The sequence below is a fragment of the Lepidochelys kempii genome, chromosome 3, assembly GCF_965140285.1.
Source record: "Lepidochelys kempii isolate rLepKem1 chromosome 3, rLepKem1.hap1, whole genome shotgun sequence".
Taxonomy (NCBI): Eukaryota; Metazoa; Chordata; order Testudines; family Cheloniidae; genus Lepidochelys; species Lepidochelys kempii.
The window spans coordinates 115892733-115918220 of NC_136382.1; the positions used below are offsets into that span (position 1 = coordinate 115892733).

Genomic DNA, 25488 nt, shown 5'->3' on the forward strand with positions numbered 1-25488 from the left:
ATTTCATTAGAAGTCTAGTTACAGGCTGCTGAGCTCACTTTGGGCTGACAGTGCACCAGCACTGGGGCTCCCCTATTATAAGCTGAATTCACCTAAGCGCTGAAATCACTGAGTGTTGTGTTAAGTAGTGGGGGAACCTGAAGATATATTGTGGAGCAGTTTGCGGGCCGGCTGGCGAAGCAGTTCGACACGGAGCAGTGTGTGGATGGCAGGAGCTGCTTGTGGGCCGTGGAGCTGAGCGAAGGAGTTCGTGGGGCGGCTGGCGGAGCGGAGCGCAGCTGAGTGAAGGAGTTCGTGGGGCGGCTGGTGGAGCGGAGTGCAGCTGCGCGAAGGAGTTTTGTGGGGCGGCTGGCGGAGCGGAGCGGAGCGCCGCTATGGAGCTATGGGGCGGTCAGCTTCAGATCACGTAAGGTGCCTCTTACCCCCGTCCCATTTCCACCCAGGTTGGGAGGTAAAGCTCCGCCGATAAACTTTCGAACTCTGGGGCTGCCCTGACCAGGGACAGAGACTTTTGGGGCATTGGACTTTTGGGGTTGCTGGACTCAAGAACCAAAGGGAAAAGGGCATGCCCCAATTTGCCTGGGGTGGGTTGTTTTTGCTCATGGGTTGTGTTATGAATCCGGTTGGTGGTGTTTCCCCAACATAATGCCACATTGTTTCTCTCTGTTATTAAAAGACTTTTGCTACACTCAGACTATGTGCTTGCGAGAGGGGAAGTATTGCCTCTTGGAGGCGCCCAGCGGGGGTGGTATATATTTGTCCCAGGTCACTGGGTGGGGGCTCGAGCCAGTTTGCATTGTGTTATTGGAATGGAACCCCTAGATATTGAACCCGGCCCTTGTTGCTGCCAACTCTGACGGGCAGAAGGGTTACACAGACTAACACGGCTGCTACTCTGAGACCCCTACAGAAACACATTACCATGATCTGACATGTATACGTGCACATTAATTTGTTTTTCCTAAAGTTAATTAAGTCTTTTAGGGAAATCTGTCACGGTGGCCACCAAAACATTTGTTGCGAGAACCCCTGCTCCAGCCTGCCCCGCTTCACATCTCCGGCCAGTCGTCCCCCCGCCTGGCCCGGCCACTGGCAGGGGGGCGCGGCTGAGGCCGGCTCTGCACTACGGCAGCGGCGGCGCCAGGTGGGGCAGGAGCACCCAGCGACCAGCGCCCCCTCGGGCGGCTGCGGTGCGCAGAGCAGCTGGGGGGCGCCTGGTGCGGGAGCTGCAGCTGCTCCGCTGCCCGCCGCGGGACCCAGAGCGCGGCCAGCACGCGCCTGAGGCCGCGCGGCCCGCGGGGAGCCCCGCCTCGGCCACGCCGACAGGGCAGCGCGATTTGGACACTTCTCGCGACAGCGGCGGAAGCTCGGCCTCCTCAGTGTACGCGTCGCCATGGCGACCGCGGCGTGGGTGAGGTTCGGCGCTGCTGGCTGGGGGCGCGAGGACAGAGCGGCGGGGCGGGTTCGAATGGAACGGGCCGGAGCAGATCCCCGGGGACCATGAGCAGCAGCAGCGACAGCAGGTCGCGCGCAGGGGCCGCCTGCTCCCGGCTCATTGACGTGACCAGCAACGCGGCGCTGCTGCCCGACCCCCCCGCCGCGGAGGTACGGAGCCGCGTCCCTGCCCGCTTTGCACTGGCTGCGGGGCAGAGCCGGGCTTGGACGCAGCGTCCCGCCGCCTCCTGTTCCTATCACGCTGCGCTGCCTGGGGCCAGCACCTTGCTCTTCTCTGCGCTCAGCGTCCCCTGTCTCCGAGATCTCACTGCTCCGTGGGGTCCTAAGGCTGGCCAGGGGGACGCTTCCTAGGCAGGCTGCATGTGTGTGGGGGGGTGGGGATGGACTGAGCAGCCGGTCTCCAGTCTAGTTCCCTGGCCCTAGCCCGCTGCAGAGCCGCGTTGGCAGGCACCCCTCCTGGGAGCTTGACCGCCTAGTTCCAGGGTGCCCCCCTCCCTGTGCCAGAACGAGGAGTTTATGCACAGTTGCGGAGTCATACTGTGAGTCAGAAGAAACCTTCCTAAAGAGCACCAGGAGTGCAGAGAACAAGAGGTGGGAAAGGGCTTTAGGGAGCCATCGCTGGGGCTAGGGAGCTGGGCTTTGACTGCAGGGGCCTGGGGACCTGAAGGTAGCCAAGTGCCCGGCTGCTGATCAGTGCACTCTAGCACCCCAGGCTTGCTCCCAATTGCTGTGTCTCTCCCCCCCCCCCCCAACAGGTGTTAGGTGGTGCGTTCCTACCTACAGTGATGGAAAAGCTGTGCCTCCGCCACAGGACTGTGCCCATAGCTATGCCCGTAGAGTCTCCATAGTGTAAACGTAGTCTGAGTCACAGGTGGTGCACCAGAGCAAGCAGTTGCTTCTCCTTGGAGGGAGGCACAAATTGGGCTGGGGAGCAGAACCAAAGGCCAGAGCTGAGCAGCAGAACTCTTGGCTGACTCTGGCCTCTGCTGCATGCAGGTCCTCAGCCTCACTGTAGGGTCCCAATGAGCATCCCAACCTCCTCATCCCCATTTTAACTAATCCTTTACTAATCCAGCACCTTTTGTCACATGATATTTACTTAAAATATTTAAATAACCCCACAACCCTCCCAAAATTAAAAAAGGCGTCAACCTGCAGTTCATTGTAATTTTATGTTCCTTTCAAATACGTTTCTATATTTGCTGTATGCAGCTGTGACACCTAGGTTTTAACCCTTACTCTAGTCAGGATGAGTATACTCACTCTCAGTTGAAGACCTGTTACCCCTTTATTGCCTGTGCCATTTCTGAAAACCATTCTCCATCCTGACTCTTATGATGTGTGCTCCCACCTATGCCACATATTTCAAGGAGTGGCTTTTTTTAGTCTCTGGAAGATCTGTGGGTTTAAGAGGTGTAACAGCAAATGCATCCATGTAGATGATTTCCTACAGAAAGGAGGTGAGATAGACTGAAGATCTTCTGTACACACTACTAACATTATACTCCTTGCAGATGATTGACCTTGCCTAGTTTATCTCATGGTAAAACTACAATGTCCTCTCTCCTCTGGGATTTTACAGTGGGGTTGCTAATGCGTATTAATTATCATGTGGCAAAACACACCCTTGTTTAGCAATGTAGACAAAGCCTTAGACAAGAACATGCAATCCAGCTCACCTAAGAGCTGATAGAAACCTTACCTGTTCTAGTGACTCCCTGATGTAGTGGTTCTCAGCCTGTGTTCCATCGCATAAGAGGATCTGCAAAGACTTTCTACAGATCCTTGGCAGTTCCAAGGTTCATATTTTCGTGTGTAGAATTTCTTTGCCTCTTTTCGAATCCATCCCTGCTTCTAGATACTGCTAAACCAGCATTTCTAGACTCAGTTCACTTTTATCTCCAGTTTTAAAATATACTTTTGGAGAATTATTTCATTTTTTTCCCCACTGGAAGCCTCCAGATTGATACATACATCAGGAATAAAAAAAAAAATAAAAAAATCTCCAGTGAAGATGCTCTTGAAGTCAGTGACAGAGGATTTACAAACTTGGGAAAAAAGCTAATCCTTGATTTTAACACCAGCAAAATTAGAAGGGAGGAGGGTCTGTGCAGTTTTAATTGCAATTAATGTGTTTGAGATGGGGCATGAATTTTGGAAAAGTTTGGGCATAGTTTCTTCAAGTTCAAGAAATTCTAGTCTAGTGCCTTCATCCTGATGTTTCCAAGACAGAATGGCTAATTTCTAACTGCCTCAAAGCTGTCCTATTGATCTGTTAGCCAGTTTTCAGACATTTCAGAGGAGAAAAAAAGATAGCTTTTTATTTAATTGCTTGTTTCTGTGGAGGATTAGTGACATTAATTTTAATACTTCAAAATGCAACTACAAGTTCCCTTTTTGTTTCAGTTTTTAGTTTCACCTCATCATTTTGTCAATTTTAACAGCTGCATTACTTCATATACTACAAAGCAGTAGAGATATTTGGTTCAACGATTTAAATAAAGTCTGACTGATCATTAAAACTTATCTTTACAAATTCAAGGACAAAAATTTTTCTTATTAAATGTTGCAAAAGGGAGTATCTTCAGTGTGCTAGGAATTTACTTGTGTTATCCAAGGCTTTTCTTCATTGCGTTTCTTTATCATTCTTTCAACTCATTCCTTTGAAACTGTGGTATGATGGCTTTGATGTGAAGTTAAAGGTGAGGCTCAAGGATATTGCTTGGAAATGAAACCAATTGCCTGCTAAAGCAATAGCAAAAAGTGTAGTTAATATAAAAGTCCATCATTTTAACAATACTTTATTCAGTAGGAAAAACAGCCATTAATAGGTGATACTCAGCTATTCACTGACTTTTGTTAACAGTGGAATGTGATTTTTGTATTGCACTAAATTGTTTTGTTGCTCTGCTTAGAATTTTTGTTTTTCAACATTCTGAAGTCTGTTGCCATTTTAGTAAATACAGCTTTCAACCTGTTAAACTGTTTTCAGTAGCATGAATTTTTAATAGTTTAGAATTGATAGCAAAAAAATAAATATAAAAATGATCTGTAACTAGGTGACTTCTAAATGAAGAACATACTTAAAATTACTTTTACAGGTATTGCAAAAGTATATGTAATAATTGTGACTGATCAGAGCTGGTGGAGTAGAGAGAGATGTGGGACTGGACTCTTAAAATTTATACTGTGCATAAGCCAACTATATATTCATAAGTATATATCTGTTCAGTGTAATGCAAGACATAGAAGGCATGAAACAAAGAGGATATTAGAATAGAATATTGGCATTGTTAGAGTGTCCATCACCTTTGCGGTCTCTCCTCCATTTACAAATCTCTCATTAATACTAATTTATTCTACAAAGCCTTATACTGTTGTCCACCAACCAATAGATAAAACAAAGAAAACAAGTGAAACTGCATGTGAGCAAGCGGTGATTTTCTGCACAGTAACTTGCTTTTGCTGCATTTCATTCCTCTGACCCTTTGTCTGCTGGCAGCAAGATCTGAACTCTATTTCCATATTTGTTTTTTAAAGCATATAAAACATGTTGATCTCAAAGTAATTACAAATAATAAATTTTTCAGCTTTTTCACAGTATTTATTTCACAAAACTGTTGAAACAAAGCAGCAGGGGGACCCATTTCACCAATTTTTTTCTTTTTACTTCATCCCTTAATCAAGTCTTTACAAGAAGATGTAAGAAGTTGTTATAAAACCTGAAATACCAGTATTTTCATAATTGTCTTGAGATAACTGCTGTTCTTAACCATGGTAAACAGTTATTTATCACATTTAGGTTCAAGATCAACTCACCATAATGAAGAGACAAGTGGAAGAGAGAGTGAATTTAAATGCTATCTGCAGTGCTGGAAGGTAAAAATAACATTTTGATTGCTGTGTGACTTTCTTTTGAGCATATTAAACAACTTTGAAGTAGGCTTGTTATTAAATAAACAGTGGAGAATGATGTCCAACAACATCTTATAATGACAACAGCAGACTGGGCAGGACTTATCGTCAGAAGAGAAACACTGAAAATGCCAGAAGTAATTGATTTTATTCACCTGGACTATTGTTTTTAGGTTATGCTTGTTTCAGAAAAGACACAATAATGTTAGAAAAATTCCAGAGAAGCACATCAAAAATAATCAGAGGATTGGCAGGAATTACAAGCTAAAAGTTAGGTCTGTTTGGAAAGGAAAAGACTAACTGGGTAGGTGGACTTGATTGTGACGATGAAGGATATAGTGAAAAGTGATCATAGAATCATAGAACATCAGGGTTGGAAGGGACTTCAGGAGGTCATCTAGTCCAACCCCCTGCTCGAAGCAGGACCAATCCCCAACTAAATCATCCCAGCCAGGGCTTTGTCAAGCCTGACCTTAAAAACTTCTAATGAAGGAGATTCCACCACCTCCCTAGGTAATGCATTCCAGTGTTTCACCACTCTCCTAGTGAAAATGTTTTTCCTAATATCCAACCTAAACCTCCCTCACTGCAACTTGAAATCATTACTCCTCATTCTGTCATCTGGTACCACTGAGAACAGTCTAGATTCATCCTCTTTGGAACCCCCTTTCAGGTAGTTGAAAGCAGCTATCAAATCCTCCCTCATTCTTCTCTTCCGCAGACTAAACAATCCCAGTTCCCTCAGCCTCTCCTCATAAGTCATGTGTTCCAGTCCCCTAATCATTTTTGTTGTCCTCCGCTGGACGTTTTCCAATTTTTCCACATCCTTCTTGTAGTGTGGGGCCCAAAACTGGACACAGTACTCCAGATGAGGCCTCACCAATGTCGAATAGAGGGGAACGATCACGTCCCTCGATCTGCTCGCTATGCCCCTACTTATACATCCCAAAATGCCATTGGCCTTCTTGGCAACAAGGGCACGCTGTTGATTCATAACCAGCTTCTTGTCCACTGCAACCCCTAGGTCCTTTTCTGCAGAACTGCTGCCTCGCCATTTAGTCCCTACTCTGTAGCGGTGCATGGGATTCTTCCGTCCTAAATGCAGGACTCTGAACTTGTCCCTGTTGAACCTCATCAGATTTCTTTTGGCCCAATCCTCTAATTTGTCTAGGTCCCTCTCTATCCTATCCCTACCTCTCCTCCCAGTTTAGGGTAATCTGCAAATTTGCTGAGGGTGCAATCCACGCCATCCTCCAGATCATTAATGAAGATATTGAACAAAACTGGCCCCAGGACCGACCCTTGGGGCACTCTGCTTGATACCGGCTGCCAACTAGACATGGAGCCATTGATCACTACCCTTTGAGCCCGACAGTCTAGCCAGCTTTCTATCAACCCTAGCGTCCATTCATCCAGCCCATACTTTTTTAACTTGCTGGCAAGAATACTGTGGGAGACCGTGTCAAAAGCTTTGCTAAAGTCAAGGAACAACACGTCCACTGCTTTCCCCTCATCCACAGAGCCAATTGTCACATCATAGAAGGCAATTAGATTAGTCAAGCATGACTTACCCTTGGTGAATCCATGCTGACTGTTCCTGATCACTTTCCTCTCCTCTAAGTGCTTCAGAATTGATTCCTTGAGGACCTGCTCCATGATTTTTCCAGGGACCGAGGTGAGGCTGACTGGCCTGTAGTTCCCAGGATCCTCCTTCTTCCCTTTTTTAAAGTTGGGCACTACATTCGCCTTTTTCCAGTCGTCCGCGACCTCCCCTGATCGCCATGAGTTTTCAAAGATAATGGCCAATGGCTCTGCAATCACATCCGCCAACTCCTTTAGCACTCTCGGATGCCGCGCATCCGGCCCCATGGACTTGTGCTTGTCCAGCTTTTCTAAATAGTCCTGAACCACTTCTTTCTCCACAGAGGGCTGGTCACCTCCTCCCCATGCCGTGCTGCCCAGTGCAGCAGGCTGGGAGCTGACCTTGTTCGTGAAGACAGTAGCAAAAAAAGCATTGAGTACGTTAGCTTTTTCCACATCCTCTGTGACTAGGTTGCCTCCCTCATTCAGTAAGGGGCCCCCACTTTCCTTGACTTTCTTCTTGTTGCTAACATACCTGAAGAAACCCTTCTTGTTACTCTTAACATCTCTTGCTAGCTGCAACTCCAAGTGTGATTTGACCTTCCTGATTTCACTCCTGCATGCCCGAGCAATATTTTTATACTCTTCCCTGGTCATTTGTCCAATCTTCCACTTCTTATAAGCTTCTTTTTTGTGTTTAAGATCAGCACTGTTAAGCCAAGATGATCGCCTGTCATATTTACTATTCTTTCTACACATCGGGATGATTTGTCCCTGTAACCTCAATAAGGATTCTTTAAAATACAGCCAGCTCTCCTGGACTCCTTTTCCCGCATGTGATTCTCCCAAGGGATCCTGCCCATCAGTTCCCTGAGGTTGTCAAAATCTGCTTTTCTGAAGTCCAGGGTCCGTATTCTGCTGCTTCCCTTTCTTACCTGTGTCAGGATCCTGAACTCAACCATCTCATGGTCACTGCCTCCCAGGTTCCCATCCACTTTTTCTTCCCCTACTAATTTTTCCCGGTTTGTGAGCAGCAGGTCAAGAAGAGCTCTGCCCCTAGTTGGTTCCTCCAGCACTTGGATTAGAAAATTGTCCCCTGCACTTAGCAAAAATTTCCTGGATTGTCTGTGCACTGCTGTATTGCTCTCCCAGCAGGTATCAGGGTGATTGAAGTCTCCCATGAGAACCAGGGCCTGCGATCTAGTAACTTCCGTGAGTTGCTGGAAGAAAGCCTTGTTCACTTCATCCCCGTAGTCCAGTGGTCTATAGCAGACTCCCACCACGACATCACCCTTGTTGCTCACGCTTCTAAACTTAATCCAGAGACACTCAGGTTTTTCTACAGTTTCATACCAGAGCTCTGAGCAGTCACACTGCTCCCTTACATATAGTGCAACTCCCCCACCTTTTCTGACCTGCCTGTCCTTCCTGAACAGTTTATATCCATCCATGACAGTACTCCAGTCATGTGAGTTATCCCACTAAGTCTCTATTATTTCAATCACATCATAATTCCTTGACTGTGCCAGGACTTCCAGTTCTCCCTGCTTGTTTCCCAGGCTTCTTGCATTTGTGTATAGGCACTTGAGATAACTTGCTGTTTGTCCTGCTTTCTTAGTATGAGGCAGGAGCCCTCCCCTTTCACGTTCTCCTGCTCGTGCTTCCTCCCAGTATCCCACTTCCCCACTTACCTCAGGGCTTTGGTCTCCTTCCCCCGGTGAACCTAGTTTAAAGCCCTTCTCACTAGGTTAGCCAGTCTGCTTACGAAGATGCTCTTCCCTCTCTTCATTAGGTGGAGCCCGTCTCTGCCTAGCACTCCTTCTTGGAACACCATCCCATGGTCAAAGAATCCAAAGCCTTCTCTCTGACACCACCTGCGTAGCCATTCATTGACTTCCACGATTTGACGGTCTCTACCCAGGCCTTTTCCTTCTATGGGGAGGATGGATGAAAACACCACTTGTGCCTCAAACTCCTTTATCCTTCTTCCCAGAACCACGTAGTCCGCAGTGATCCGCTCAAGGTCATTCTTGGCAGTATCATTGGTACTCACGTGGAGAAGCAGGAAGGGGTAGCGATCCGAGGGCTTGATGAGTCTCGGCAGTCTCTCCGTCACATTGTGAATCCTGGCAAGCAGCATACTTCTCGGTTTTCCCGGTCAGAGCGGCAGATAGATGACTCAGTCCCCCTGAGGAGAGAGTCCCCGATCACCACCCGCCTCCTTCTCTTCGGAGCGGTGGTCGTGGAACCCCCATCCCTAGGACAAAAAGAAAAGGAGTACTTGTGGCACCTTAGAGACTAACCAATTTATTTGAGCATAAGCTTTTGTGAGCTACAGCTCACTTCATCGGATGCATTCAGTGGAAAATACAGTGAAGACGTTTATATACACAAATCTCCTCACTGTATTTTCCACTGAATGCATCCGATGAAGTGAGCTGTAGCTCACGAAAGCTTATGCTCAAATAAATTGGTTAGTCTCTAAGGTGCCACAAGTACTCCTTTTCTTTTTGCGAATACAGACTAACACGGCTGCTACTCTGATCCCTAGGACAATGCATCTCATGCCTTCCAATCGGCGGAGTCTCCTTCTGTTCCCTTCCCTCAGATGTATCATCTAGTCCGCTCTCCGCATTAGTACCAGTGGAGAGAACATGAAAATGGTTGCTTACCTGTATCTGCGCTGCTGGTACATGGATGTTCCCCTTTCTTCTTCTGGAGGTCACATGCTGCCAAATTTCTTCACCGTCCTCCTGTCCCTGCTGCGCAGCCTGCTCTGAATCTTCAGAACGTTGTGCCCGTAGAAGGATATCCTGACATCTGTCCAGGAAATCTTCAGTTTCTCTTATGCAACGCAGGGTCGATACTTGTTTTTCCAGACCTTGAACCTTCTCTTCCAATATGGAAACCAGCTTGTACTTTGTACAGACAAAGTCGCTTCTGTCCTGTGGAAGAAAGACAAACATGGCACATCCAGTGCAGGTCACAACAGCTGAACGCTCCCCGTCTATATTACCTTCCTTCTACAAGCTTCCTCAGGAGTTGTAGTAACTACTCAGAGAAGCCGGCAAGATGTAAGCCTCAGTGGGCTCTCAGAAACTCCCTCTGTTAGCCTCTCTGCCGTTCACCACTCAGCTTGTTCGCAGCTGACTGGCTTTTTATAACAGTCAGGCCCACTCAAGGCTCACCTGGAACAAAGCACTCCCAAATCACACTTTTCAAACAAACAGCCAATCAAGCACACAGTCAAACTGTCCCCACAACAGACACTCAGATACTCACCAACACGGCCTCCCTAATGCAGCCCTTAGCGTACCTCCTCTCAACAGATCCCAGGCAAACTCCCTCTGTTAGCCTCTCTGCTGTTCGCCGCAGTCAGACATTGTTTTCACCCTTTTCCATAATATGAAAATAAAGAGGATAAAACTGAAATGTAGTAATTACAAAATAAACAGAAAATATTTATGTACATGGCATATGGCATATTGCCAACTCCTGCAATTTTATCACTTGTCTTACAATATTTGTCTTTTTTTTCATAGAACCCTAACTTGTGAAGTCAAGTGGTTATATGAAAATCTCAACTTTATTTTTATAAGTTAAGTTTCTCGACTAGACGGTTGCAGAGAAAAGTTTCAAAATGTGAACCCCTCCCTACACCCGAAAGGCTCAGAAATCAGAAGGCAAAATAACCCCAAATTTGTTGGTTTAAAATCATGAGATTTTTGGGAAAATATTTTATAATTTTTTGAGGCTCGTGATTTTTGGATGCCTGGGGTTGTCAAGTCTGTAATAAGTTTATGTAATTGACTCTGTAAGAGGAGTTGTTGTAGCTGTGTGGGTCCCAGGATATTAGAAAGACAAGGTGAGTGAGGTAATAATCTTTTATTTGACCGACTGTTGTGGTGAGAGAGACAAGCATGAAAGATATTGCCTCAGCCACCTTAGAATTCCTTCTTCCTCCACCTTAACAAAAGAGGTGCATTCAGCAGTGCAGAAATTGTCAGGGCCAGGATTTCTCAAAAGGCAGTATATGCAACCACAGATGACTGCTGCAGTCATGTGATACATGGATTGGTTTATCAGAGTAGAATCCATTATAACTACACTGACTAATATTATAAGGGTGTTACACTAAGTACTTTTGAGTTTTAGATCTCATATGCTAGATTTTAAAGTTTGAGAACTGTTGGTCTAGGTGTAATATTATTATTTTGCTTTAATATCCAACATTTCTGGGCCCTTTACTCCAGGTAAAATGACCAAAGTTGTATGAAAGGGCCCTAAAAGGTATGGATTTGGCTCTGGGAGAATTCTGGCACAGGCACTGAGGAAGACAGCCATAGGCTGTCCTCTGGGGTACCCTTGCAAGACCTAGTGTGCATGTGTATCTGGGGAGGGGCAGGGGGAAGCACTGTCACTCATAGGCTGTCAGGGACAGGCTGCCATGATTTCGACAGACCCTTTTCCCAAAGCAGTCTAGAATCAGGACTCTGCAAGAAGGCTTAAAGCCACATTAACCTCCACTTTCTCTGTCTGCACTGCAAAAAAGATGTGTTCTTAACTCAGGTTAGCTAATCAACATTAACCAGCTCTGGTTAAAATATCAGTGAAGACGTGGCAATTTAGCTTTTAACTTGACTTAAGAGCTCAAGTTCAACCCCTAGCTGTTCTACAGGCTAACTCAAGTTAAAAGCCAAATTGCCATATCTTGGCTGCTGTTTTAATCAGTGTTAGCTAATGCAGGGTAGATAGCCAAATTAAGAACACACTTTTTTTTTTTGCAGTGTAGACATATCATCAGAGGTGCAGCCCAGAATCTCACCCATCCTATTGCCCTAACTTTTCAGAATGAGCCCCTTTTTAATTCACATGTGTGTCCATGAATATGAATGTAATTAAAAATAGAAACACTGTCTGCATAACTCTTCTTTATTTTGTTAAATATGAATCTGGTATGACATAGAAGGTGAACCTTTGGGTTTAGCAATTCTAGTCAGCTTTTCCTCTTTCTTTTTATTTGTTTATTTAATTGTGGTAAGATCCAGTGGTTCCAATCAGTCTTGAGACCCAGTGTACTAGGCATTGTACAAATACATAGGCAGAACCAGTCCCTGCCCCAAGAACTTGCAATCTAAAAAGCATAAAAACTGAAAAATGGTGGCGGAAAGGGATGCAACATACAAATTACAGCTTATGGTTAAGGTTGACCCATGTCAAGTTTATTGCATGGATTTTATTTTTTGTTTTGATTTTATTTGTGCCGGAGGGTTTAAGTGGGAAATTGGGTAAAAAGAAGAAGGGTGAAATTGATGGGCTGAGAAGAGGAACGAAAGAGTAAAGATCGGAGGGGAGAGAGGAAAGGAGGTGACTGGACAAAAGTGGTCATGTAACTGGAGCAGAGATCATTGGCCATGTGAAGAGGACTATCATGACAGTTGGTAGACAAGTATCTGAAGGCTGCTCTGACTGCTATTGGAGGGCTTCTGGTGGCTGGGGCCTTTGATGGGCTGCTACGGAAGCTCTCCCTACACCTGCTGTCTTTTGCTATTATGCCCTTATTTTGTTGATGGAAGAACAGGAAATAGGTCAGTAGAACAGATTTATGAGAATTCTCAGATATGCTATATTTTTATATCCAGCATTTTTTTTCAATTCTTTTTCTCACATTTGTTTTATTAGAAACAAAGGAAGAACAGAGGCACGAAAGGTTAGTGAGTCATTTTTTATTTCTGTTGTACTAGCAATTGAAGTGTGCTATTTGTTTTTCAAATACAGAGGAAGATGCCATCCCTGTTCTGAACAGCATGCGGTCGAAACAGACAAAGTGTTGGGGAAAGGGATACAATGTACCCACTGGTCAATTAGGATGATGGGTGACACTTGGCTTATGGAGGTTTTTTTTATTGTTTTGATGTATATTTCTTTATATATTTGTTTCACTAATATTAGGGATTTTGGGAGGGCCGTAGTTGGGGTTGAAGTGAGAGTGAAGAATGGTGGGGAAGGGGTTGTGTGAATTAAAGAAAGAAAGATGGCAAAAACATAATGGGAAGAGACTGATGGTGGGCAGCTAAAGTATTGCAGTGATATCAAAGGGGAGGGGAGTGTAACAAGATGGTATGGTTCTTCTGGTGATCCACCTTCTTCAGGAGGTGGTGGAGCCCTGCATAAAACTACTGAAGTTCTGCTGACTCACTGTGGCAGGTGCAGCTTGCCGACTCAACCCTTTATATAAGGAAGGTGAGAGTGGCTCTTCGCAACAGGAAACTGGGGCCTAGGTCAGATAGGTCTCTACAGGGAAACCATAGGAACACCGTAGGCTGAGGTTTACGTTTTTGTTGTGTGATCGGCCAGTAAAGCCAAAACTCCCAGGAAAAGAGGTATGTTTAGATTAAAAAGAGTTTGTAGATTCTGTTCCGGGCATGATGTGTTGTGTGGGGGTGTCCACCTGCTTGCACTTGGGATGAAGGGGGACAGCAGTGAAAGGTATTATAGCAAATGAAATAAATATACATCAAGAGTTCAAGTTACAGAGTTGAGCGAATGATGATATGTGAAGGCTTCTCCTGGCAGCTGCTGCCCATGTAAAGGAGTTGTAGGAGAGGTTTCTGGGTCCAGTATAATGGGCTTGTTCCCCTGGAACTGGTGGGCGGGGGGAGGTTGGAAGGCGCTGACTTTACCCCTTTGGCTGTAGCTGGTCTTGGGATTTCCATAGTCCACTTGAAATTGCTGCTGCTGTTTCCGATGTGGAAGGGACAGGAGAGGCATCTGTTACATGTGTTTTGTATGGATTGGATTGTTTTCATTGAGCTTTAATGACTTGAATTTTATTGATCTGCATTGGAGACACTTCGTCTGAACTGAATATACCATGCAAAACTTGGATGAGTGACCTGTTTATAAAACTCGCTTGTAGTTATTATTTAAAAATGTTATTTCATTTTGTTTGCATCAGCCTGTGGAGAACAGAATGAATGGTAGAGATAAGGCATTATGCAAGTGAGCTTTTCTGTTCTTGTTTGAGGGAGTGCCAGATCTGCTTAATATACTTTTAAAATCTCTCAGTCACTCATGATTAGCTAACTGCTTGGCAGTGGTATGGATCACCAGTCAGGTTTGTGCATACTGAGTAGCAAAATGTAGAAATTAATGTGTTTACTTAATGTGTACACAAATATACATATTCACCCCCCAAAACCCATATGAATATATATAGAAAATCCACCTGGACATTAATATAGTAGTTCCAACTTTTCCAATCTCTGGTGCCACAATGATCATTAGGAGCAGATTGAGAAAAGTATTTAGGTGGCTAAAGATGCAGATAGATACTTAGGACTTTGCAACACTTGCGAGTTACAGTGCAATAAAGGAGCCCCGGGCGCACTAGCTCACTACCCATCCACACTGGCAAGGCACGTAGAGCGCTCTGTCTCCACGGCTACAGCACTGCTGGTACTTCACCTCGGCGAGTGGGATAACGTTTGCTGCGCCCTCGCTGGAGCGCCACGGTGCCAGTGTGATCGAGGTGTTGCTTTACTGCACTCTGATCAGCCTCTGGAAATGTCCCATAATCTCCTTAAGTCAGGTGGCCACTCTTGTCATTGTTTAGAATTGGCTGTAGGAATGCGGAAATGCCCTTTGACAGCTCCGTTTCTGGCAGTCAGCTGCTTATCAGCTCCGAGACAAAGCAACCATTAGTGTGGAATGCTGTGTGTGAGAGGGGGGGGGGAAGGAGGCGTCTACTGCTGTCTGAACTTACAAGACAGCATGCTGACATGCTCTCAGCTCCCCAAAAACACACTCTGTCTCCCCCCACATACACACAACACACTCCCTGTCACACTCCACCCCAGCCACCCCCATTTGAAAAGCACGTTGCAGCCACTTGCATGCTGGCATAGCTGCCCACAATGCACCACTCCCAATGCTGCTGCAAGTGCCGCAAATGTGTCCATGCCAGTGCGCTTGAAGCGGTCAGTGTGGGCAGACTGCTGTGCTTTCCCTACTGCGCTCTACGAAGGCTGGTTTAACTCAAAGCGCTCTACGTCTGCAAGTGTAGCCATGCCCTTAGAGGGATTTTCCAAAGTGCTTGAGTTAGGAGCTATCTTCCATTAACTTTAATCTGAGTTAGGTGCCGAACCTACTGAGGGACTGTTGTAAATCCCTCGGGTGTCTGTCTGCATCTTAGCCACCTAAATACGTTTGTCAATCTGTCCCTAAATGAACAGTGCAGGTTTTAGATCCTCAGGCAGTAAGGCGTTTTTGTATTGCTGAGGATCAGGGATCTTCCTCTAGAACAATACTCTCTTATTTTGTGCTGTATTAATCAGCTTGATGAGACACCTATGTAATGATGTCAGAGAATAAGAGATGGTGATTAAATTTATTCATTTTATGTTTCTTTAGAGGAGAGGAGAGAAATTCACAGTAATATGAATTCAGGCCGAAGAGATGGTGATATTACTATTTCATTTGTTGGTATTGTGGTAGTGCCTAGAAGCCCAAAGCATGGACTAGGGCTCTGTTATACTGACTGTTGTATGCATATGGAAAAAAAATTATCCTAAAATTATCCTATTAAAAATTATCCTATCCCTGTCCTAAAAATCTGAACACATGGTGTTAGACAACTCGTGGAGTAAAACAGGAGAGAGGATGGTAGCAGATAAGTGATTATAATAAGTAGCAGGCATAGTATTGTAGTAAGTACAGGATTCTGCGAAAACCACTGCCCTATGGAGGTGTAATTTCTAAAGCACACTAATGTGTTGCTGGGTAGGCCTGCTGGCATGCACTAAAGGTTCCCTCTTGTACTTTAAATTAGTGCTCTTTGAACCAGTACGTTAAAGGGCATTCGGGAACATTACAAAGAGATTACTCATTACAGAACGACTGTAATGAGTAATGTAAAATAATATACATTACTCATTCTAGTATATACAGAGAGAGCAAGCCCTGAAAACACCCAATTTTTGGACATTACATCAAACAAAAATTGCAAAAAGTAAACCCCAAAATATGAAATTAATAAACCAAAAAAACCAGCCAACACAGAAGTCCTGATTATAAGCTATAATGTCAGTATTTACTCTTTCAACACCAGAGTATGTAGTTTTCACTTGTGTACGTGCTTTGATCATCAAACAAAACTAGTTACTAAGTACATTAGCAGGGTGTTTTGATTCTTTGTATTCACTACAACATCAAAGCAATGAAAGCTCTTTACCTTGTCGTTGGAAAGATACAGTGTTGTTATCAGTCTTGTGCTTTTTATAGTTTCCCCAAAACTGTGCCAGGCAGTTGAGTGACAAGAACAAGCCCTTTGTGTGTTAAAAGACTGACATTTGACTGACGAACAAATGTGGCATTATTTCATCTAGATAATTTATTTTGTGACTTTTCCCAAGATACTAATCCTTAGCAGGCTGATGTTTTTCTAAACTACTAATTAAAATATGCATTGGAGAAGAACGTGTGTGCATCCATGTGGTGATGACAGTCATGACAAATTCCAGAGCCATGTAATAAATCACATTTATCTTTAACTTTTGGCTGCCTCATGTGTACCTAAATACGTTTGCCTGCATTCTACCCACTACTCTGTCACCCCTAGGGCTGCTAACATTCCTCAACTCTCATCAACTCCAAAGTTTTCTTAAAACAAGCTGCCACAGAAATGTTTTGACCTTTCCCCCTTAAATAAGAAATTCACTGTTACCCCCAAAATAATGTCCCTCCTCAGAAGTAGGAGGGATAATATTCAGTCTTGCACCAGTGACAGATTTCACTAATCTCTTGTGACCCATTGAGGAAATAAGAGCTTTATATAATTGAAAAGCTCTGCATTCCCTCTTTCTAGTGAGATACATAGTGCTTGTATCTTGCCTTGGTTTAAATAGTGACCTATTATTTGCAATATTATTACCTATAGAAAACCTTTATAGTAGTTTTTAGAGATTTTTAAAAATATATTCATTATCATTTTACTTTCCCTCTTGGGCTTGTACATTTGGATTTAAATGATAAGTGAGTCTGACTTTACAAGCAGAGGGATACAAAAATCATATCAAAAGAAAATTTAAATATCTCAAAACAGTTGCTTAGGATGTCCTGCATAAATTTAATATCTTCACCACTTGTGACTGATGTGCATAATCCTAAACTCAGGCTCAGAAAATACACCACTGCATGTGTTTTCTCTATTATAGCTGAATTGCCAGTGCCAGCTATAAGGTTGCCTATGTGCTTCTATTGTGAACTCCCTTTTTCATTTACTCATCACTCTTTCAAGTTAGGAGAGAGACATATGGACACAAAATTCAAGGGTGCAGTTTGGCATGCAATGGGTTTGGTGTGGTGCACTGCCTCAATGGGAGCTCCTAGAGGTATAGACATGAGGACTTGTCTGCAGGTGGAGTTCTTCAGACATAGTTATTCTGGAATAACTATTCTTGAAGAACAATATGCATGGACATTCTTATTCTGGAATAAAAGTGTCCACATGTTGAGTTAATCAGGAATGACTCTGTGGGTAGACAAGCCCTGAGACACCCTTGAAGAGGAGGGAGTGTGCCCTTTCCAGAGTGAGACCAGCTCTGCAGGCCAGTGTGCAGTGTGGATTGTGTCCTATCTCTGCCCCTTCTGGGGTGTCTAGCTGTAACAGCATTGCTGGATGGGAGTCTGTCTTTCTTTTGTAGTAGTGCAAGGACCACAGTTGTGTTTCATTTTTGCATGGGAGTTGGTGGAGGTAGAGAGAGGGGTTTTTTGTATGCCCTCTCCCTACTCCTTTGCATTCCCTGCATGTACTAAACACAGTTCTGCTCTAAGAATGTCAGATTTAATATTGTTTCAATCTACAATAACTACAAAATATGTCCTATCTAATGGGGCTGTTGCCCAGACCCTGGATTAGACATAAATTGGAAGGCATGGCTTTGATTTCTCTCTTTTCTAAATTAAATGGACTTGTTTTACTTAAGCTAATTGCGATTCCTTTGATACATGCTGCAAGGTGCTCTTGGACTCAGAGAATGAAAACAAAACTCAGGATTCAGAGCATCCAAAAGCTGAACGCGTGTATACATTGTCAAAATGTGAGATCTGGTCTGCCGCGGAATGGGAAAAGTCTAAAAGCCAAGAGGAACAGCAGCCAAAAGAAGGCTGGGGGGAGGTGAATAGTTACATGATTAGGTATTGTGTTTTGATGCTTTTTAATCCCTCATACTACTCCCCCCCACCCCATATTGATATTTTATTTTCTGCAAAACTGTAAATCAGTGTGCAGTGCAGGAACAGAATTTAAATACTGAAATAGTAGGGACACACAACCTCTGGCCAAGGACAGTCTGTAAAGCTTTCTTTGTCTTTAATGTTTAATAACTACATAAGTAACTTTGCTGCTGTACTCTAGAATTTTAACAATTTAACACACCGAGGGCCAAATTCACCACCAGTGTGAGTAGAGGGACTCCACTGATTTGAGTACAATTATGTCTGTTTACACCTTTGGTGGGTATGGCATACCCAATGTTAGTGCACAGCATTTTTAGTGTGTTTTCTTTGAGCTACTGAATGGCAGGACAAATCTGAAGAAACGTTGTTCAGAAACATGGTGTCTGATGGTTCTTATTTTGCCTTGACTGTGATGTCTTCCCAGGGAGCTTATGATCACATTCTTTTGGATATACCTGTCACTCGAGAACAGACAAATCATTGGGCTGTGGCTGAAACTGCCCGTAGTGAACTTGCAGCACTTCTGGTAAAGTATGAATGTGCCCAGTCAGAGGTAAGTCTTAAAGAATCACCCTTCCTCCCTTCCCCCCAAAAGAACCCCCTAAATGTTCTTTTCCTGTTAATATGAGCTGTGCACACATTGCAGAGACAGTAGATCCAATAAATCTCCTTATGGGGAATGTAAAATGTATCTTTGTTTTATTAATTGTGGGATTTTGTTTTTGTTTTCAGATTACATTTGTTCTGATTTGCCATGAGTTTTTTTTCCTGCTTATATCAGTTGCCAGTCTTTGCACCATTATCTTGCTCATTAATTGAAGTTGGCATCAGGATGATTTTCATATTGTGTTTGTTTGGACGTAAAATACAGTATTTCACAATTCTAACCAAAGTTAATATTTTAACACTGTGGTTATCTCAGTGATTATAACATTTGTTGATTCCAGGACTCCCATATTTTCCCACTTGTTAACATGCTCATTTTTTATTTCCATTACTGAATAACACTTAGTTGATCCAGTCATGCAGTACAGGTGGTTTTTCTGTGCCGATAGAATTGAATGATAGCATCCTATACTGATAGCACTCTTCATCCAGGTGGCATCTAAAGCATTTAATAAATGTTTCAAGAGCATGTTCTCTTTCTCCCCTTCTCTCTGTGTAAAATGCTTAGGATCCACCTGTATGATGCATCAAAATCAAAATTCACTATGCCCATGAATGAAATATAGCTAAATTTGTTGTAAAATCAAACAACTTTTAAACAGTTCACAGCAATGATAAGCAATGGTTTAGAACAATAAATTATAAATTCTATATCCAAGTGAAACAGGGGTGAATGTAGATCAGTAGAATGTAATTATCTGAGCTGGACTTTGGCCAGTTAACAAAAAGTGCCTACTGATCTTTAATTAATGTATGTGGTCAGTAGCTTGGCTTTACATTTCATCAGAAAGAATTAAAGAAGATGAGATTCTTGTTGATCCTTTACTTGACTCCAACTCTTAAATGAAGGGAGTAAATACTTACTTACTGTCGTGATGACAGACCACTTTATAGAATTTTTTTCACTGCTGTTTTTGGAAAAGGCAGAAAGGGAGTAAAGAAAGCCACCATCACTTTCATCGAAAATACTCAAATTCTTGTTAAATTCATGTTGTTGTTTGTAACATCTACATGTCCCAACTGAATTCAGAGGCCCCTAGTGCTTGGTGCTGTACAGAGTCATAATAAGAGACACTGAATGACATACAGTCTAAATTGACAAGAGAGAAAAAGGAAGTGTTGTTCCATTTCTACATGGGGAATTAAAGTACAGAGAGATTAGGTAGCTTGCCTGTGGTCACACAGGATATCTTTGGCAGAGCTAGGAATTAAACTCTGATCTCCTGAGTTCCAGTCAAGTGCCTTAATCACAAGTGCATCCTTCTTGCATTAAAAGAGCACTCATATACCTTGTTTACCTTAGTTTTAGTTTTCATGTGGTAAGAGCTAACTGCCACATATTACATATTTTTCATTATAATGGAGCTGGAAGCAACACCTAAGTGTTGCTTAGAACTTTCTATTGTAAATCCCTGTTTTTAGTTGTTTATAACTTTGACCATTTAGGCTGAAATTTTACATGCCAGGTCTGCCTCAGGCTGAATGTTTCTGGGAAATTTTCAGCAAAAATGGATCAACTGTTTGTGAGAATGAGGCTAGGGAAAATACATTATTTTGCCAGTGTTTTAAAAAAAATAAGTTAGAACTGTTTGTTGAGAAGCTCTAGCACTTTCATATTTTGGAACAGGGACTTGAAATTAGGCAAGGGATGCCACCAGGGGAGGTGCCTTTTGCTGTTCCTATGGAAATCTACCTAATCTACTTGACTGAATTATAAGCCTCTGAAAATCACTGTTTGCACATGCTCTGTAGAGGTTTGTTAGCAAAATTCTCCAACCATTCTATCTTCACTGAACATTCTGCAGCTCTTTAGAGCTCTGTACCAGCCACAGTGAGCAAGCTTCATTCCCACAGAGCAGGGGTAGTCAATTATTTTTGTCAAGGTCCAGACTCTGGAGGAAATAATTTTTTTTAAAAAGTATGATAATAAGTAAATAAAAAGATGTTGGGGTCTGTTCAAAAGCATATGGCAGTCCGGATTTGGCCTGCGGTCCGCCTGTTGATTACCCCTGCCATAGAGCTTACTGAGTACGCTCCAGGTCAGGACTGAGCAAGACTTTTCTTGCAATTACTCTTTCCATTAGCGAGAGGCCACTGTGACACCAGACACCAGAAGTGAGAGCAGGGAGGCAGAGGTCTTGTGAAAAAATAGTATGTGATCATATAATTAAAGACTGTATCATTAAGGTTTCACAAGAAACCCTAATTCTGGCATTTCCTAACTTTTGTATGTGTGATTTTTACAACCTTAATGTTGTTTCAACCTAATATAAAACTCCATTTAAATTAATTTAAAAAAGTGGTTGTTTTTGTTTCCGCTCTGTTTTTTTAAATACCTTTATAGATATTTAAAAATAACATTTTTCTTCTTACTAACTTTGCCCATTTTATTCGGCTAATGCATATTTTTGCTGTTGTTTCGAATGGCACTGAAAGCAATGTGGCTATTTTTGTTTACTTCATACTGAAGCTGGAGTTTACTTACTGCTTTCTGTGAGTACTGAAAAAATGGTAGCTATTGTCACTTGTTTTTTTTCACTGAATCCATTGGTAATAGAGTAGAAGAATAAGATACTTTGATTCCAAAAGGTATTTCCTGCCAGATTTTAAAAAAATAAACAATTTAATAATAAATTAAATAATAATTTGACAGTTCAAATATGTAGTCTATATTGAATTCTTCTTACAGTTATTTGTTTTTTCTCTCTTCCTCTCCTCTCTCTATAGCTTCTAGATCTCAGATCCAAAATGGTCTCTAAAGAAGTCTCATTGCAAGAGCTGAAGGCTGAAGTGGAAAGCTACAAGGAAAACAATGCTAGACAATCCTCTCTACTCCTCTCTTTGCAAAATCGAGTTCAGGAGATGGAGGAGGAATCAGGTGTGCTTGTCGCTTCCAAAAAACAGACAGACCTAACAGCACAGGTTTTGCTCCAGGAGAATTGGGAGCTGAAGGAGAAGATCCATGACCAAGAAGCCAAACTGAAGTAAGAGATTCAATCAAGCTGTGGCATAATTTTGGGTTGAGATGTCACTATACTATAGTTGCCAACATAAAAAACTACCTTTGTAGGAAAATTTCAGTTCAGAAACAGATTTACAGCTTTGTATTGAGCTGTATAGTATTGCCCCTTTGGCCTGGGCAGTTAGCCAATATTCAGGGCCTTTCAGAGTTGTGCCCTTTAGGAAGAGAACTTGATATGAGTCAGGTATATTTTTTGGTGTAATTTTGTTTACTTACAAATAATGTACACAAAGCCCAGTTTCCCTGAACATAGTAGAAACAAATAGCAGGCACACACAATTTCTTAGCTCAGATACCCCCAAGTGTACCACTCCAGCGAGCTCTGTGCCTGACAATGTCTTTTTCTGCTTCCTCTTAGGGTCACATTCACCATGCTTTCTACAGGCTTTCTCTGCTTCTACCACACACAGGCTGAAAAACCAATCTCTTCGCCCCTGTGTTTTCAATCAGGGAAATCCCTGCCCTGCCCTGTAGTCTGGGCCATCCTCCATTTTTTATAGCTGTTTGTTTTAAATAAAGAGGCTAAATTATTTATTCCATTGAGTCTGAAAGAATGCTTGATGCACCTATTGACTGTAACTGGGTCTGTGATTGTTGGAACCAAAGACTTGTCTGATGCCAGCCAGGAGCACCTGTCAGAAAAACAATATGTTTTTACAGAGGTTATAAATAAACTCTGCAGGAGGGATTGTTTACTCGAGTGAAGCATTTAGTCACTTGCAGCTGCAAATCTGTAGGACTTTTCTGTAAATTTCGCCAGTGGTTATTGAGTCTGTAATCTCCCCAGTCTGAATTTCTAAGGGTTAAGAAGATCCGTTAGCTTGCCCAGTGGAGTTTGTGAGCTCTTCCAGCTTAATAGCTTTGATTTTCCCTGAAAGAAAAAGCAGGGAAGTGAAAATACAAAAATTTGTGCTTAAGATTGAGATTACATATTTAAATGCTCAATAGTCATGAAACCAGAAAAGTAAGGTTTTCATAATATGGAAAATTCAGTTATGCTATACATGCATTGTAATTTCAATTTGTGTATTTGTTTTTAAATACATACATGAATATATTACTTTTTATGTTAAGAATATACTAGAAAATATGCAATTTGTACAACGTGGCTCAACTTACTATGAACATTTTTAAATTTTTCCTTTCCATGTATTTGGGCTTTCATATTTGTAACTAGTAATGTCACATTAATATAACCTTTTGTATTTTTCTGTATTGCATGTGCCACTCTGGATAATGCAATATCAAGGTGCTCAGATACTGTGGTATGTTTGTAGGTATAGTTATGCCAAGAAAGAGGAAGAGAACCATTACTGGTGATAGCTGTTAGGTTAGGAAGAAAGCTTAAATACAGTATCTACCAGCATATGCAGGTCTGATGTGCCTTTTGTTAGATATTTCAATCCATTGATTTTTTTCCCTCCTACTGTTCATTGGGTGATGGCTTTTGCCGTATACAACTTTACATTGTAAAAGATGCAATGTCCTGTGCTGACTTTATCAATTTAACAATCTTCAGGACCGTGTGCATGCCAAACAAAAGTGTATTCACTGTTAGATCAGAATACACACACAGGTTAGTTTTGCTGGGCAAGTCTTGTGGCTTCAGACACATCAGAGGTGCAAGTATTTCTGCAGAAATCCACGTGATCAAATGTACTTAAAAAAAAAAAAGTAGGTTAATGCTGTGTGCTGTTGCTGTAACTTAAAGAAATTTATACTTTCAAGATAATTCCTGGTTGGTGTGTCTTCATCTGAGACAGTAGTCCTAGAGAACATACTGTACACACATGCAGTACATGGGGCTAACTCACTGTTCTATTGGGAGGAAAAATTGGTGAACAAGACAGGATAAATTTGATGGTATGTCACGTAACCAGTCATTTTGGCCATGTGTTTTTAGAGAAGTCTCTGAAATAGTTAATGTTGAAGATGTGATGGCATTCCTTCCCATGAGGTTCCCTTGGCTATTTCACCAACGAGCCATAGATGCAATAACACATGGATACTCCATCTGGTTTTCAGCAGTGCCTACACTCAACCCCCCTTTCCCAGGATTCTTCTCACAAGGATCTATTATATCAAGAGGTCCTTGTGCTCCTTTCTCTCATTGTGGTGGAAGAGGTCCTGCCTCAGTACAGGGGAAAGGGTTTTTAGAGCAGCTATTTTCCTATCCTGAAGAAAAAGGGAGGCTGGCAACCCATTCTGGACTTGCGGAACCTCACATTCATTCACAAGTTGAAAGTTCAGGATGGTACCCCTCACATTGATAATCCCAAATCTAGAGTCCGGAGACTAGTTCAGATCTCTTGTGCTACAGGATGCGTACTTCCACATCTCCATCATTTTGCCTACAAGAAGTACCTAAGATTTACGGTTGGCCAGGACCACTATCAATATTGAATCCTGCCTTTTGAACTCTCCACAGCATTGAAGAGATTTAGCGAGGTGCTCTCAGTAGTGGCAGCTTACTTGAGAAGATGCAACATCAATAAATAACCTTAACTGGATGATTGGCTTATATGGGGGAGCGCTCCTCAACAGGTCTCTTAAGCCATCCAAAATGCACTCAACCTCTTTCAGAGATCAGGCCTGAAACTCAATAAATGGAAATAGACAGTAATCCCAGATCAGAGGATTGAAGTCATTGGTCTGATCTTAGATTCCTCCACATCCAGGGCCTACATGCCTCAAGACAGATTTGAGAACCTGTCCATTCTAACTCTCAGTTGGAGGGAAATCCATGTACCAAGGGAAGGTTGTGCCTTGTCCTTCTAGATCAGATGGCCTCTTGCACCTTTGTGACTCTGCATGCCAGGCTTCACCTCCACTACTTGCAGGATTAGTAGAAGCTGTTTTACACACTCTCCAAACATTGCCTGGATGCATCTCATTAACTCACCCATGGTCCTGTCTTCACTGAAATGGTGGGGGAAAAAAAAAGAGTGCGTGCAGAGGGGTCTCCTTCTGGATAATCCTGCCATTGAAGACCATAGTCACAGACACATCCTTGTTACAATAGGGTGCCCACATGGACGCATTAAAGACACAGGGTTTATGGTCCCCAAGGGACAAGAGAATGTACGTCAATCTCCTAAAACTCAAAACCATACAGGAGCTCTGTGAGTCCTTTCTCCACCTAATAGAAGGGCAGTACAAATAAATCAGGACCAACAACATGACCACCATGTTTTATATCAACAAGGTAGAGACAGGCCTTCCCTGCTCTGCCAGGAAGCCATCACGCTCTGGAACTGGTGCATCAAATATACAGTTATTGCTGGTGAAGTACATTTACTTGGACTGCAGAACATGCTTGTGGACAATCTCATCAGATACTTCCTCCCAGATGGTGAATGGGAGATTCTGGTGGACATCTTCATGGACTGGGGCAATCCCAAAATGGACGTGTTTGCCACTCAATAGAACAAGTGCCTGAGATTCTGCTCAAGGGGTAGAATGAGACTGGAATCCATCGCAGATGCCTTTGTGTTACTGGGAACAGGAGACCTGATATATACTTTCCCCTGGCCCCTCTTATTGCCAGAGTATTTTGCAAACTGAAACAGGTCTCAGCCAAGCTAATTCTCTTAGCTCCAGTGTTGCCCTGA

The 25488-nt window shown here is 42.9% G+C and overlaps 1 protein-coding gene across 1 annotated transcript in view; it reads left to right on the top strand.

The window, feature by feature from the left end:
* The first annotated feature begins 1378 nt into the window (after positions 1 to 1378).
* Positions 1379 to 25488, top strand: part of CCDC170 (coiled-coil domain containing 170) — an 80462-nt gene continuing 56352 nt past the window's right edge. The window contains 6 exon segments of the mRNA XM_073337669.2: positions 1379 to 1424; positions 1427 to 1605; positions 5258 to 5334; positions 12634 to 12661; positions 18614 to 18742; positions 21583 to 21839. Coding sequence (XP_073193770.2) covers positions 1394 to 1424; positions 1427 to 1605; positions 5258 to 5334; positions 12634 to 12661; positions 18614 to 18742; positions 21583 to 21839 — 701 coding nt within the window. The 5' untranslated portion in view covers positions 1379 to 1393.